General features: G+C 35.8%; 2 protein-coding genes across 2 annotated transcripts; one reads left to right on the top strand and one right to left on the bottom strand.

Moving 5' to 3' along the window:
- Positions 1 to 1,406: 1,406 nt before the first annotated feature.
- On the bottom strand, positions 1,407 to 3,507 carry LOC106136560 (adenosine 5'-monophosphoramidase HINT1-like). Its single transcript, XM_013337153.2, has 2 exons — positions 3,074 to 3,507; positions 1,407 to 2,388 (listed from the first exon to the last, which is right to left on the bottom strand). Exons 1-2 carry the CDS (start codon positions 3,401 to 3,403, stop codon positions 2,227 to 2,229), a joined length of 492 nt encoding a protein of 163 aa, XP_013192607.1. The 5' UTR covers positions 3,404 to 3,507; the 3' UTR covers positions 1,407 to 2,226.
- Positions 3,508 to 5,001: 1,494 nt separating this feature from the next.
- LOC106136561 (ribosomal RNA processing protein 1 homolog) lies at positions 5,002 to 15,677 on the top strand. Its single transcript, XM_013337154.2, has 12 exons — positions 5,002 to 5,264; positions 6,039 to 6,118; positions 7,237 to 7,386; positions 7,840 to 7,942; positions 9,460 to 9,551; positions 10,115 to 10,294; positions 11,235 to 11,335; positions 11,661 to 11,810; positions 12,355 to 12,512; positions 13,253 to 13,359; positions 14,065 to 14,745; positions 15,471 to 15,677. Exons 1-12 carry the CDS (start codon positions 5,033 to 5,035, stop codon positions 15,636 to 15,638), a joined length of 2,202 nt encoding a protein of 733 aa, XP_013192608.2. The 5' UTR covers positions 5,002 to 5,032; the 3' UTR covers positions 15,639 to 15,677.
- The last annotated feature ends 679 nt before the right edge of the window (positions 15,678 to 16,356 follow it).

Here is a 16,356-nt window from a genome sequence, read left to right as displayed (position 1 = left end):
TTTAATATTTTTTATATAAGATAAATACTCTATGTGAATAGACAATGAGATTTTTTTTTTGATTGAAAATATGCCAAACTGTCGGTCAGTTCTTTTTAACACCTTCAAACTGTGGCAATTTTCTTTTTACGACCTCCATAAAACACGCTTAATAGTATTCAAATACATATATTTCTTTAAAATAAAGCTGCTGTTTTAATTTTTTTTTCATACATTTAAATGAATATAGTAATTTTTATTTATAACGCATTCAATGTACAATAAAGAACCACATTTTATAAAAAAAAAAAACTAATAATTTAATACCAATAAGCGTGTTCACTCCTTATTTTGTAACTTAAAATTATTTTGGCTGTATTATTGCACTAAAACTATTACTTATTACTTACCAATGGCAATTATTATGACGCCAAATACACCTATAAGGCACTTACGAAATACTACAATTTTTTTATAAGAAATATAACAAAAAATAAATGAAATACAATTGGGCACAAATATTTAAAATTAGTTATTTTTTTGTAGATATTTAATTATTTTTCATAATCCAAAATAATTAGATCGTATGACAGTAACAATTTATATGGAAAGTTTAATAACAATTAATTTTGGTATATTTTTTTATAGGAAAACTTACTAAGCAGCTTTCAACTTACTACAGTCAAAGATACTTTATATAGTTACAAATAATTTATTTATTAGATCCAATTTTTATATATTTGTGTATTTTTGTCCTCAATAAACTCATAATAATATATCATTTTTAAATAGAATTGTATAAATTAATACATTATTTTCACAATTAATATTAATTTGGTCATAAAAATTTACCTTAAGCATGACTATTAATATAATTATAGTCAAGTAAGGTTATTTACATTATCTTCAAATATTTTTATGAAAATCACAATGGCACATATTATTTGGTATAATATATTTTTGGCAAAACAAAAACTACTTACCATTAAAATTATTTTTAAATATTCAACGAAATTATTGGGAGATTTTGTAATTTTTTTTTTTTAAATAATTGTGCATTTACTTATTTTCAAAGAAAATATACAGTTTTACAAAATAAAAACATGTCCTGCAGGAAAAATCTCTTACATTTAAATTCTTTATGACACAAAATTTAATTTGTGCTTATAAAATTCTTAAATGTGGCTATGTAGACAAATAAAGTCACAAAAGTAAACTTTTTGTGACTTTATTTTTCTACATAGCACAAATAATTAAAACAATTTTTGGCAACAAAAAAAAATTATCACCACATTTTAAGGAATGTTTTTTTCATATGAATACAAAAATCTCCCTTTTACCTTACAATTTTGGACAATTGAGCAACACGTTTAAAAGCATAATAATATAGCAGGCTGACAAGAACATAAATGAAAAAAAAAATACTATAAAGCTGTGTACACACTAGGCCAACAAATGGGATTTGTTAAGAGTTTGTTGCTCCTGTTACAACAGTTTGGGGAAAAGACAATGTCCAAGAGCCAACATTCGTAGCCTTTTTTGGAACCTGACTTAACATATTTGACAACATTTCTTGTCAGTGTACTATTTTATTAAATTCAGATAAATATTTATTTTCACTTCAAAAGGGATCCACTCTTCATTATTATTATTTGTTTCGTCCGTTCTGAACGACTCGGAATATTGTTCCCGTTCTGTTCTTTTCCCCCATGAACAGGGGATCAGACAGAATACAGAATAATTAAAACAAAACAGATCCACTACAGTATCAGAGTTGGGATATCAAAATAACATTTTAACCGTGATTACATTTTAAATGTTTCCAGTTGATGTCTCAGTTCAGCAGCAATTACCTAAATAACAACTACCTCTTTACGTACAGGGTCAATTTTTATTCACAATGGAAATTTACACAGCATATTTGGACAATAAAACTAAGTAAGTTTTCATAAACATATATAGCAAAAGTAAATTATTTTAAGGCTGTATATCAGAAAGAAAGCTAGCACCTGTGCTACTTAGGCAACTCACGCAAACATTTATTTTTGAACCAAAGATTTTCGCAACATATCAGCGACGTACGGCACTTGTTCGGTGCTTGTTCTTATATAAATGTCTACGTTTATAAGCACTGGTAGACTGCCAGCTTTCTTACTTCATATGACCTAAGACAGATAAACCAACTGGTACGGAGAGTAATGAAGTTCGTGAATAAAAATTCACCCTGTATAATACCTCAACATCGCATTATCCCGGAGGCCATCCCATCTGCCGTCCACCCAAGACGTGAATGTGTAGATGATACACTGACTGAGCACCATCTCGACCGTTGTTGACTACGAGTCTCCACCCCGAGGGTGCCCTTTGGGACCCTAGGGATCGGGCCACCAGCATCAGGTGGCCCAGTATCTGTAGACAACGAAATATATATTTTACGTACTATACATACATAATCAGAGCCAACAGTCTTGAAAAGACTGAAAGGCCACTTTCAGCTCTTTGATAATGGAATAGAGATTTCAATAGTGACCAATCGCCTACAAGAACTTCTTAAAATCATTGCAAAATTAGTCACAAGCGAAAAAAAGTTAAATAATTAATTATACATTATCTCTTGAGTCATAACACGGGAATGCTGATAAACAAGATTGATAACACTGTTTAATTAATGAAATTCTTGTGATAGTGCAGCGGTGAAAGATAAAACATTTCCATCGTCTGGCCTAAAAGAAATTTTGGTGAAACTTAAACATCTTGTTTTAAATTGGTATATAAAGGATGAAAGATTTGTACAATGAATGTCCGAAACTAACAAACATTATAACTTTTGTAATGGTAATAGAGAACTGCTTTCAAATGAAATCCAAATTTTTGATGGTGGTTTAATTTCTAAAACCCTTCTCCTAACTGTAACAAACACTTTCCTGAAAATCGGTTCAGCGGCACGCGAGATACGCGGACAAACATACATGCATACAGGTCAAAATGGGAACCATCAATTTTTTGAAGGTGATTAAAAAACTTTCTTGTCTACAAGATTAGCAGTTCTAGCCCGCGACTGCGCCTTTATTATTATTACAAATGTTCCACTCACCTCCTTATCACTGTCTTCGGAATCCTGCAATCTCGCGATCCTACGTTTCGGAATCACCAGAAAATGGACAGGAGCTTGCGGAGACACATCATTGAAAGCTAAACACAAGTCGTCTTCATAAATTATATCAGCTTTGATCTCCTTTGAAATGATCTTGTCGAATATAGTCGGCCCAGGCGCCGCAACGCTCTGGGCTTGCGCCCTTCGTACTTCGTCGGAATACGGCCTCCGAACCGCTATAGTAGACCCTCTATTTAGATCGTAAATATTCGTAGGGTAACTCTTCTTTATACGGAACCGTAAGGCCCGTTGTAAAACTTTGTTGAACATTTTTCAGAGATGAAAATTCACATTTCAGAGTACGAGCGGGCAATTTACGCAATTTTTTGATTTTCTGTGTGTGACAGTACGACTGCGAACTGCGATTGGATTGTTGGATTGTGACATTGACAATTATATTTTATCTTTTTTACGGCTGTGATGTCAACTGTCACCATTTTTTTTTTATTTGGCAACGTTCATAATTTGAAGTTTATTTGTACGTATAATAATTTTATTTTGCTGTCGAACGGACAATGACGGACATGACATGTACCTATTGAAATGAAATCCTCAATTAACTTTTTAACATAAACGTTCCATAGTACAAATTATATCGAAGAAAAACCGAAGGGTATTAATTCAAAATATAAGGCGCAGGCCGCAGCAGTCTATGTTTCTTAGCATCAAAAAGCAAATTCAGTTCAATTGTAAAATGTCAACGTCATTATAACATTTTAACTACCCTTCCACTCCACAGTCCACTAGGGATGTGACATTGCTGATAAAAAATCGATTTTTATATAATCGATTTATTTTTTAAGTATGAAAAATCGATTAACAAATAATCGATTTTTCTTAAGAAAATAATCGATTTTATTATATTGATCGATTTTTTCCAAATTTTTCAATTTATGTCAAAATAAACGCCATATACATTATATCAATAGATTTATTCATTAAAAATAAACAACAGAATCAGTAAGTTCTTATACAGGGTGACATTTAATTCAACTGCATAAATTTAACTGTTAAGTGTGACTCATCTAAAGGATATTTAAAAACGTAAAACGAAAAAAATATCGGTTCATATTTCAGAAAGTACGAAAAAAAATAAAAGTATCAAAATCCACGATCCTAAATACGTAATATCACTCCGGCCGGCGGAAAAGCGACGCGTAAGATTCAGAGGTCAATGACACAATGCATTCAGCTGAGCGATCTCGACAACTCTGTACTTTACTTGATCTTGAAAAATAATTTATTTTTCAGACATTTATTTACAAGTTTAGTTTTAAATTATTTTTGTAGTATTGGTCTTAATAAAGCGTGTGACGTAGTTTTTTAGGGTTTTTTAAATGTGAAAATTATGAAGTTTAATTTAAATAAAAATAGGCTCAAACGGCTCAGAAGCATGGGTATAGTCTATGTTTAAAAGGATGCAGTTGTTTTAAATGTCACCCTGTATAATCAACACAAATTAAAGTTTATAACAATCAAGTTTGAAAAATGAAGTTTCAGCAACGAATAATGAATAAAATATCAACTGAATGTCGGTAAAATACTGTTCATCGACTAATTCCATCTAGAGAATGTTTGATTAAATTAATCATCTAAACTGTTTTAAGAGCACAGAAAGAATGCACAGATGGCGTTAATGTAATATTATGGAGCTATGATAGTATTCTTTGGCAGTTCGCGTTCCGGGCTCAAAGCCAGAAGACAAAAACAATTTCGGAGTGCATTTATTGGATGATTATAAAAATCGATTTTTAATCGATTATTAATTTAAAAAAAATCAAGTATAAAAATCGATTTTTACTTTAAAAAAAATCGATTTTTAATCGATTTTTTCCATAATCGATTTTTTTTTCACATTCCTACAGTCCACATTCTCCAAAACATTAAAAACATTGTAACATGCGGAATAAAACTAAAAATATGGCTAAAATAAAGCCTAGAAGTAAATTGAACAGGCAATCTCAGAAAATCAAAAAGAAAGTGATAGTGAAGCCCAAGAAGCAAGAAGTTCTAGTTGTCGCTCAAGAAATAAAATTTGCACGGCTGCTTTCGGGAAACGAAAAGAAATCGCGCGACCGTGTACTCAAAACCTTGAAAAAATGGCTTGTAAGCTGTTTCCAGAAAGGACACGGTAATGAATTTTCCTATTAATGTCCATTTTTCTGAGATTTAACATTTGTGAAGGACAACCAGAGTTTTGTGTGATGTATACATAACCTTAAATTAGTATGTAATCATGTTTTGAAAGTAGTCCTAGTCGGTCATGAAGATGATCATTTAGTTTTTTTTTTTCATAAACAAACTTAATTGCAATTTGTTATTATTTAATAAAGTTAAGTTGTTGTCTTACTCTGTAGTAGGTATTAAATATGAAAAAAATTAGTAAACACAGATCCAGGTGGAACAATCTGGAGATTGGTCTTGGAATCTATATCCCTTGCGGGGTAGACATAGCCAAGAATCTTGAAAATATCGATAGGCCACTGCAGTTCAGCTGTTTGGCTTAATTAAAGAATAGTGACAGGTTGCTAGCCCATCGCCTAAACGAAGAATCCTAAGTTTATAAGCCTATCCATTAGTCAAATAACAACATTGTAAATAAAATAAATAAAAATAAAAAGGAACTTTGTTTATTCTCCACAACAAAAAATTGGTGTCTTAACTATACCATAACTAATAAACATATTATGTTGCATGAATGGTCTGTTAATTTTTATACATACATACATAAAATCACGCCTCTTTCCGGGAGAAGTAGGCAGAGACTACCTCTTTCCACTAAATAATAATTAAATATTTATTACTGAAATAAATATTTCACATATTTATTTTTTATAGATCTAGAACAATTTATATCCTGTGTGAGGAGATGTTACCCAACAAATCCTTATCGAAATGCTTTCAGAATTTAAAGAAGATGATTTCATCCGTGTATGGAAGGGCCTGTTTTATGCAGTCTGGATGTCGGACAAACCATTAATTCAGGTATTTATTTTATTTAATTTGAAGAATGAAAACAAACATTTAAAAACCTTGAGTCTTGTAACTATTGGCTCTGACTATCCTATAAGAGACACTATCAGCTCTTAATATATAAGTGTTGTGTGGTTCACTGCACCAATATTAAAAAGAAAAAGACCACTCCGTCTCTATCCACTACAAAGGTGACAAAAAAAAAAAACTTGGGATTCCTCATGTAGGCGGTGGGCAACCTGTCAGTATTTGAATCTCAATTCCATTAATAATATAAGTTTATTGCTTACCATCATCAATTACAGTTAAGTTAAATAGAACAATATAAAAACTTAATTCTAAGATAATTGGGTCATATTTAGGTGTTAGGCTAATATAACAGTGCCTTCTATAAAATTATGGCAGATTGACACCTGAACTAAGACTAGTCCTGTATCTCAGATTAGAATAGAATAGATTTATTTTCAAATTTGGATACATGGTATCACTTATTGACGTCACAATTATATAGACATTCAGCTGAACATGGCTTTTCAGTCTTTTCAAGACTGCTCTGTCTACCCAGCAAGAGATATACACGTCATTATCTGTATGTATGTGTGTACATTTCAAATCGTGTTACAATAATTCATGGTCAGCAAGCAAGTCAGTCACTTAATACCTGTAGTATTTATAAATAGATACATACATACATATAATCACGTCTTTATCCCTTGCGGAGTAGACAGAGCCTACAGTCTTGTAAAGACTGATAGGCCACATTCAGATATTTGGCTTTAAGATAGGATTGAGATTCAAATAGTGACATGTTGCTAGCTCATCGCCTAAAAGAAGAATCCCAAGTTTATAAGCCTACCCCTTAGTCGGCTTTTACGACATCCATGGGAAAGAGATGGAGTGGTCCTATTCTTTTTTGTATTGGTGCCGGGAACCACACGGCACTTTATAAATAGTATAATGCATATATATATATTTCCGAAACCGCCGAGCTTGCATGAAGAGAGTTATTGTGGCAAGTGAAAAGATTTAGTCTCTGTCTACCCCACCGGGAAAGAGACGTGATTTTATGTATGTGTGTAGTAAAATGCAACGCAAGTAGATTTAGTTTTGACCTGATTATGTTTTTATAGGAGGAGCTTTGTGAGAACATAGCGGCCATTTTGGATCAATTTCCAGCCGAGCAGATAAACTATGCTGTTATGATGGTGAAGGCTGGTTTCAAGGTGCTGGCTACGGAGTGGTACGGGATTGACCACCATCGGATGGATAAGTTTCTTATGGTAATACCTTCAACTGTACATATATACGGCCTCTGTGGCACAGCGGTGATACGCTTGTCTGTGACACCGGAGGTCCCGGGTTCGAATCCCGGCCAGGGCATGATGATAAATTAACTTTCTCTGATTGTTCTGGGTCTTGGATGTTTATCTATCTAAGTATTTATTATGAAACCGTTACCGTTACTGTGTGGTTCTTGGCACCAATAGGAAAAGAATAGGAGTACTCCATCTCCTTCCCATGGGTGTCGTAAAAGGCGATTATGGGATAGGCTTGTAAACTTGGGATTCTTCTTCTAGGCGGCGGGCTAGCAACCAGTCACTATTTGAATATCAATTCTATCATTAAGCCAAACAGCTGAACGTGGCCTATCAGTCTTCAAGACTGTAGGCTCTGTCTACCCCGCGAGGGATATGGACGTGACTATATGTATGCATCTATCATTAATGTTTCAGCTGGTGAGGCGCTACCTGCGAGGCAGTCTGCGATGCCTCCACAGATGCGATTGGGACTTAGAAGCATGTAGAAAATACAGCAACATGCTTTCTGGACCAGATGGTATGGATTCTTTATTATTTTTACCTGACAGAATAGGATTTTTCGCAAAAAAAATTTACTTAACAGCTGAACGTGGTCAATCAGTTCCAGTATTCAAGACTGTTGGCTCTTTCTACCCTGCAAGGGATGTAGACGTGATTATATGTATGTATAATCACGTGTGTGGTTCCCGGCACCAATAGAAAAAGAATATGTATTACTAGCTGTGCCCGCGACTTCGTCCGCGCGGAATAGTTATTTCGGGCATCATTGAAGCCCTCAAGGATGAATAATTTTCCCCGATTTTGTTCACATATTCCATTATTTCTTTGCTCCTTTAAGTTGCAGCGTGATGTCATATAGCCTAAAGACTTCCTCGATGAATGGTCTATTCAACACAAAAAGAATTTTTCCATTCGAACCAGTAGTTCCTTAGATTAGCACGTTCAAACAAACAAACTCTTCAGCTTTATAATATTAGAATATATTTTATTTTATTTACAGTTTATTTAATAACATATACAATCATATATCTTATACAAAATCTCATTTAGTTACTGTAGACCATTTATATGATTTTGCATAAATTTAGCAAAAATTCTTTATTATTTATATGTTATGGAACAGGAATTTTTTGTAAAAATAAATTACTAAACAGCTGAACGTGGCTTATCAGTTCCAGTATTCAAGACTGTTGGCTCTGTCTACCCCGCAAGGAATGTAGACGTGATTATATGTATGTATAATCAGGTGTGTGGTTCCCGGCACCAATAGAAAAAGAATATGTATTACTAGCTGTGCCCGCGACTTCGTCCGCGCGGAATAGTTATTTCGGGCATCATTGAAGCCCTCAAGGATGAATAATTTTCCCCGATTTTGTTCACATATTCCATTATTTCTTTGCTCCTTTAAGTTGCAGCGTGATGTCATATAGCCTAAAGACTTCCTCGATGAATGGTCTATTCAACACAAAAAGAATTTTTCCATTCGAACCAGTAGTTCCTTAGATTAGCACGTTCAAACAAACAAACTCTTCAGCTTTACAATATTAGAATATATTTTATTTTATTTACAGTTTATTTAATAACATATACAATCATATATCTTATACAAAATCTAATTTAGTTACTGTAGACCATTTATATGATTTTGCATAAATTTAGCAAAAATTCTTTATTATTTATATGTTATAGAACAGGAATTTTTTGTAAAAATAAATTACTAAACAGCTGAACGTGGCTTATCAGTTCCAGTATTCAAGACTGTTGGCTCTGTCTACCCCGCAAGGAATGTAGACGTGATTATATGTATGTATAATCAGGTGTGTGGTTCTTGGCACCAATAGAATAAGAATAGGACCACTCCATCTCTTTTCCATGGATGTCGTATAAGACTAAGGGATAGGTTTATAAACTTGTGGTTTTTTTTTTGTTTATACGATAGGCTAGCAACCTGTCACTATTTGAATCTCAATTCCATTATTAAGCTAGCAAGGCATATAAACATGACTATATGTATGTATGTATGTATATTTTCAGGTGTCCTAGCTCCTAAAACGCCGCACTACGCTAGAAATGCAACATCAATGATTATGCATTTAATAGATTGTTACCTAGAAGAGCTTGCTAAGGTAAAAAATAAACCTAAATTAAACTCAAACATAAATTAAATCTCATTTCTTTATCATTCAGGTTAACATGGCTTTTCAGTCTTTTGATGACTGTTTGCTCTGTCTACCCCGCAAAGGGACGTGATAATATGTTATGTTAGCCCAACAATAAAAATGCGAATGTGAGTATGTTTGTTTGTTACCTCTTTACCAGTTATCTAATGAATTAATCTTCTTGAAATATCAATATAGATACATTTATGTATATAAAGTTGAGAGTTGTCCAACTTAATAAAACTGGTATAAAAATTTTCTTATTTCGGGTATCATTGAAGCCCTCAAGGATGAATAATTTTCCCCGTTTTTTATTTCCACATTTTCCATTACTTCTTCGCTCGTTATCGTTGCAACGTGATGTTATATAGCCTAAAGCCTTCCTCGATAAATGTTCTATTCAACACAACAATAATTTTTCAATTCGAACCGGTAGTTCCTGACATTAGCGCGTTCAAACAAACTAACTCTTCAGCTTTATAACCTTAATAATATTAGATATACATATCAAAACATCATCTACCTACCAGGTGTCATCAGGTTCGATTCCCGACTCGTCCATAGTGGAATTGCTGCGTCCGTTCGCGACATACATGTGCGCAGGCGCCGCCCCGCCGCTGGTCACGGCGAGCCGCCGCTTGCTGACGGCGCTGCTGCGGCAGAGCGGGCCCGGCGCGCGCTACGAGCACGCGGCGGCCGCTTGGCGGATGGTGAGATGGCACAGCTGATTGGATTACGTGTTACTTGGCTAAATTACGTGTTATATTTGACTAAATTAGGTGTAAGTTGACTAAATTACGTGTTATATTTGACTAAATTAGGTGTAAGTTGACTAAATTACGTGTTAGTTGACTGGATTACGTGTTAGTTGACTAGATTACGTGTCACTTGACTGGATTACGTGTGACTTGACAAGATTACGTGTTACTTGACTGGATTACGTGTTACTTAACTGGATTTCGTGTCAGTTGACTAGATTGCGTGTTACTTGACTGGATTACGTGTTACTTGACTAGATTGCGTGTTTGTTGACTAGATTGCGTGTTACTTGACTAGATTACGTGTTTGTTGACTGGATTGCGTGTTACTTGACTGGATTACGTGTAACTTGACTGGATTACGTGTAACTTGACTGGATTACGTGTTACTTGATTAAATAACATGTGACTTGACTCGATTACGTGTAACTTGACAAGATTACGTGTTACTTGACTGGATTACGTGTTACTTAACTGGATTTCGTGTGGCTTAACTAGATTGCGTGTTACTTGACTAGATTGCGTGTTACTTGACTAGATTACGTGTTACTTGACTAGATTACGTGTTACTTGACTAGATTACGTGTTAGTTGACTAGATTACGTGTCACTTGACTGGATTACGTGTTACTTGACTAGATTTCGTGTTACTTGACTGGATTACGTGTTACTTGACTAGATTGCGTGTTACTTGACTGGATTACGTGTTACTTGACTAGATTGCGTGTTTGTTGACTAGATTGCGTGTTATTTGACTAAATAAGCTTGTTACTTGACTAGAATGCGAGTTACTTGACTAAATTACGTGTTACTTCGCAGTTGGCTCTGTCTACGCCACAAGGGATACAGACGTGATTATATAATTACATATGTACATATGTAATTATTTTTAGATGGGGTGCCCTCGCGGAGGCCCGGAGGCTCTTGAGCTGGAATTAGAAGACGATGATAATGATCAGACCAGTGATGATGAACAAGATGATGAAGATGACGGGTGAGACTGATTTTTGGTTTTATGGATTTATAGAGAATATTATTTGACGGCCACGTTCAGCTGTTTGGCTTAATGATAGAATTGAGATTCAAATAGTGACAGGTTGCTAGCCCATCGCCTAAAAAAGAATCCCAAGTGTGTAAGCCTATCCCTTAGTCGCCTTTTACGACATCCATGGGAAAGAGATGGAGTGGTCCTATTCTTTGAGCCAAATAGCTGAACGTGGCCATTCAGTCTTTTCAAGACTGTTGTCTCTGTCTACCCCGCAAGGGATATAGACGTGATTATATGTATGTATGTATGATATATATATTTATTGCCCCAGAGAGAAGCCTCTGGACCCCCGCGCGGGCCGCGTGGACGTGGAGTTGCCAAATTTGCCCGTGCCTGCGCGTGCGCTGGCCGCCCTACTGAAAGATCTACTGGCCAACGCCTCCTCTAAGGCGCATCGGAGGACGAAAATCTGTTTGGAGAGGTAATTTGTTTCTTTATCCATTGCAGGGTAGGCAGAAAGTCAACGGTTTTGAGAAGACTGGAAGGCCACGTTCAGCTGTTTGGCTTAATGATAGAATTGAGATTGAAATAGTGACAGATTGCTAGCCAATCGCCTAAAACAGGAATGTCAAGTTATAAAGTCGCCTTTTACGGCATCCATGAGAGAGATATAGTGGACTTTTTTTATTGGTGCCGGGAATTTATATAATTTTTAATTATGTCTATTTTTAATTTAGAGTTTACTAGGGGCCGCCCGCGACTTCGTCCGCTTTAAAACCCTGTCATGACGTAACAATCAATCCCGCGGGAACTCCGGGATAAAAAGTAAAAGCCTATATGTTATTCTGGGTTTTCAGCTACCTACATACCAAATTTCATAGTAATCGGTTCAGTAGTTTTTGCGTGAAAGAGTAACAAACATCCATACTGACATACTCACAAACTTTCGCGTTTATAATATTAGTAGAATATATGATTATCTCTCGTTCAAATGCTTCTTTTTATCTTACCCTCCTCCCATTTAGATTCGAAAAACTGGCAAATGAAGAATACCCGTTACCAGTGGAAGAAGTGTATGGAGAAGATGAGAAGCCCGCCACTTGGAGGCCGCAGAAGGCTGCCAAACAGCTGAAGATTACAGAGACTCGACTGGTGGAGCAGGCTGACGAGCTGGCGCTGAGAGGTAGGGGTCCATTGGGGTCCATTGGGTGCTGTTGGGTTCTGGTTCTATTGTTGTGCATAGGGTAGCTTTGGGGTCCATGGAGTACTCTTGGGTTCCATTGGGGTCCATAGGGTGTCATTGGGTTCTGGTTCTGTTGTAGTGCATAGGATACCATTGGTTGGGGTCCATAGGGTTCCATAGGTATCCATAAGTGTAAATTGGGTTCCAAAGGGATATATTTGGCTTCTTAACTGATTCTGATACTTGAGGCGATTTCATAATAATATAAAGGAATTAATCGACAAAAGTAAGGTTCCATTGGGTTCCTATATTTGTGTAAAGGTTTGCACCGGGTTCCATAAATACGCAGTAAAACTATTATGAAACATCACAGTTTATGTGTCAGTTGTTTATCTGTCTATCCTCACGTCACGGTGTCGGTGTCGGTTGGTGGAGCTGTCGCTAAAAGGGAGGGTTCCAAAGGGTCCCATTGAGTTTCAAAGGGTGTTACTTTTATTTTAGTTTACGATATTCTACAGTAGTCAAAAGCGTTTCCACAAGGGTTTCCGTAGGTATCCATAGCGTTCCAAGAAAATTAATTGGAACCCCATTGAGTCTATAGCTTAACATTGGGGTTTAAAGGGTTCTAGGATCACATTGGGGTCCATAGGGTTCCAATGGTGTCCGTAGGGTTCCACGGGATATATTTGGAACCTAACAAATTCAATCTGATTTTGAATTAATTTGTGTATGTTTGTCAGGGCTCAGTCGAAAACATCGGAAACGTCTATTAGCAAAAAGTCGCGCCGGCATCAGCATCATTGAAGATGTCGCTAAATTGAAGGCTGGAGATGAAACTAAGAATTTGGTAAGTACTTATATGTGTATATGGTACATATATACATACATCCATGGGAAAGAAAAGGAGTGGTCCTATTCTTTAAAAAATAATCCGTAATCCGTGTCGTAAAAGGCGACTAAGGGATAGGTTTATAAATTTAGGATTCCTCTTTTAGGCGATGGGCTAACAACCTGTCTGTCTGATGGGTTAGCTCTGTCTACCCCGCGAGGGATATAGACGTGATGATATGTGTGTATATACATACATACATACATATGGTCACGTCTATATCCCTTGCGGGGTAGAAAGAGCCAACAGTCTTGAAAAGACTAATAGGCCGCGTTCAGCTGTTTGGCTTAATGATAGAATTGAGATTCAAATAGTGACAGGTTGCTAGCGCATCGCCTAAAAAAAGAATCCCAAGTTTATGTATAGGGTACCTTACTTATATACGTGTCGTGTGATTCCCGATACCAATAGAAAAATAGAAAAGGACCACTCCATCTTTTTCACATGGATGTCGTAAAACGCGACTAAGGGAAAGGCTTATAAACTTAGGATTCTTCTTTTAGGCGATGGGCTATCAACCTGTCACTATTTGGATCTTAATTTTATGATTCAGTCACACAGCTGAACGTGCCCTTTCACTGTTATCTCTGTCTACCCCGCAAAGGAAAGAGACGTGACTATAGGTATATACATGTTTGTTTGATAATTATTTCGTTTCCTTAGGGTGGCGACTGGACTGTCGAATCTACGGAGATAAAACAAAATGGCGATATATCAAATAAGGAAAATGTACAAAAACGTGCAAAGAAACGCATACAAAAAGACACACAAAAGGACAGTACAAAAAAGCGGAAAATGGACAGCAACGATAACGCGAAAAAAATCAAAGCCGAGAAGAAGAAGAACGATAGAAAAATAAATTCGATAGTCAACAAGAGGGATAATAAATTGAAGAAGATCAAGAATAGTTTAGCACTCGCCGACAGCATTAAGAATTTTTTCGATAACAGAGCTGGCGCTAATGGAAATTGCGACACGGAAGAAACAGCGGCCGTTAAAAATAAAAATGTCAACACAGTGATAGTTAAAAATGAACAGGAAAATGTAAAAGTACACGAGAAACCTGTTAAAACATTAGAAAAAGTCGATGAAACAACAACAACAAGAAAAACTACCAAAATGGTAGGAAATAAGAACAAGTTGGTAGAAAATAAGAACAAAATGGTAGAAAATAGGAAAAAGATGGTGGAAAACGTTGTGAAAACGTTAGTTGATAAGAGGAAAGTGAATGTGGCGAAGAATCCGACAGTTGTCGCGAAGAAAGTCAAGAATTTTCAAAAACAGACAGCCAGCGATAAGAAACAGGATTTGCAGAAAATCATGGCGTTAGGTACGCCGAAGAGAGTAAGTTAACTGTTAATTACAATGAGAATGCCGTGTGGTTACCGCCACTTTAGAATAGGACAACTCCATATCTTTTAGATGTCGTAAAATGTGACTAAGGGATATGCCAATAAATTTAAAATCAACATTTTTATTCATTATTATGGTACACTTCTACATCACTTAATAATTGTCATATCTTTTGGTTTCACAACATTGGTTGACGTCGAATAAATTACATAAAATAAGGTTACTGCCGCTTCCAAAGCGCAGAAGAAGCGGTAACAAACTGCACTGCAGCATTTTCTTCAACAACGTCAACTTCAGAATTATCCAAACTTAGAAAAGGAATGTGGACTAGAGAATACATTGTTCATTGTCATATTTGACAGTTACGTACAAAACCGTATATAGTCACGTCTATATCCTTTTCGGGGTAGACAGAGCCAACAGTATCGTGTAGATGTATGGCTTAATGGAGGAATTGAGATTCATATAGTGAAAGGTTGCCAGCCCATCGCCTACAAGAGGTATCCCAAGTTGAAAAGCCTATCTCTTAGTCGCTATTTACGACTTTCATGCGAAAGGTATGGCGTGGTTCTATTCTGAAGTCCCGGAAACCAAACGGCACACAAATATAAGTGATAATGTGCTATAATAAAGATAATTAAGTCAAGTCAATAATAATTAAGGCCGCAGTTGCCTTAATAGGTATATTCTAATAATTAAATTTGTTTTTCATCCAGGTGAAATTCGTTCTTAAAAACAACAGCGCACAGTTACCCGCGGAGTACGCACGCGCAGTACGTTCCCGCCCCGCGGTCCCTTACGACGCGCGGAAACTTCCGACCAAGGGAAATCTTAAACCTTCTGCGCCGTCAGCCAGAAATCCCTTTACTAGGAATAAGAAATGATGTTAAAATGACTTGTTTAAAATGAATGATGAAATGTTATTTTGTGTTTTATTTCATTTGGAACACCTTACGACGCGTGGAAACGTGTATAAGTCCGGCCCTTACGACGTTAGGTAACCTTCGACCAATTTATTAATGGTGTTACGTTGACTTGGTAAAATAAATGATACATACATGTATATATTTTCACATCTTTATTCCTCACGGGTTAGACTGAGCCAAGAGTCTCGTACAGAATAATGATATCCTTGGAAAAGAAGTGGGGAGCCTATGCAATGTTGTTTTATTTTTTCTTTCATTTGAAAAACTTACGAAGCCTAGCAACTTCCACTAAATGGAACTTTACGACGAGAAGAAATTCATAAGTCAGCGAGACATCCTTTTCATAGAAATATAATATAAAAACTGATTTTAAAATGACATTGTTGGATAAATGATAAAATAATAATGTTCCTTAGTTTTTTTCTTTCTAATTACATCATACGACACGTGGAAACTTCCACTAGACTGAGCCTTACGACGCGTGGAAACTTCTGGCAAAGGTTATTTTTAAAACTAACTAAACTAGTATTTCTGGATGGAGTCATCCTATTCCAGAGTGCTATTTTTACTTTGTAATCTTCAAATTCAATTCTATCAGTAAGCCTAACAGCTGAACGTGGCCTGTCAGCCTTTCTGACTCAAGACTGCTGACTCTGTCTACCCCGTAAGGGTTATA

This window comes from Amyelois transitella, chromosome 30, assembly GCF_032362555.1.
Source record: "Amyelois transitella isolate CPQ chromosome 30, ilAmyTran1.1, whole genome shotgun sequence".
In the NCBI taxonomy this organism is placed as follows: domain Eukaryota; kingdom Metazoa; phylum Arthropoda; class Insecta; order Lepidoptera; family Pyralidae; genus Amyelois; species Amyelois transitella.
This window is presented reverse-complemented; position numbering and strand designations above follow the sequence as displayed.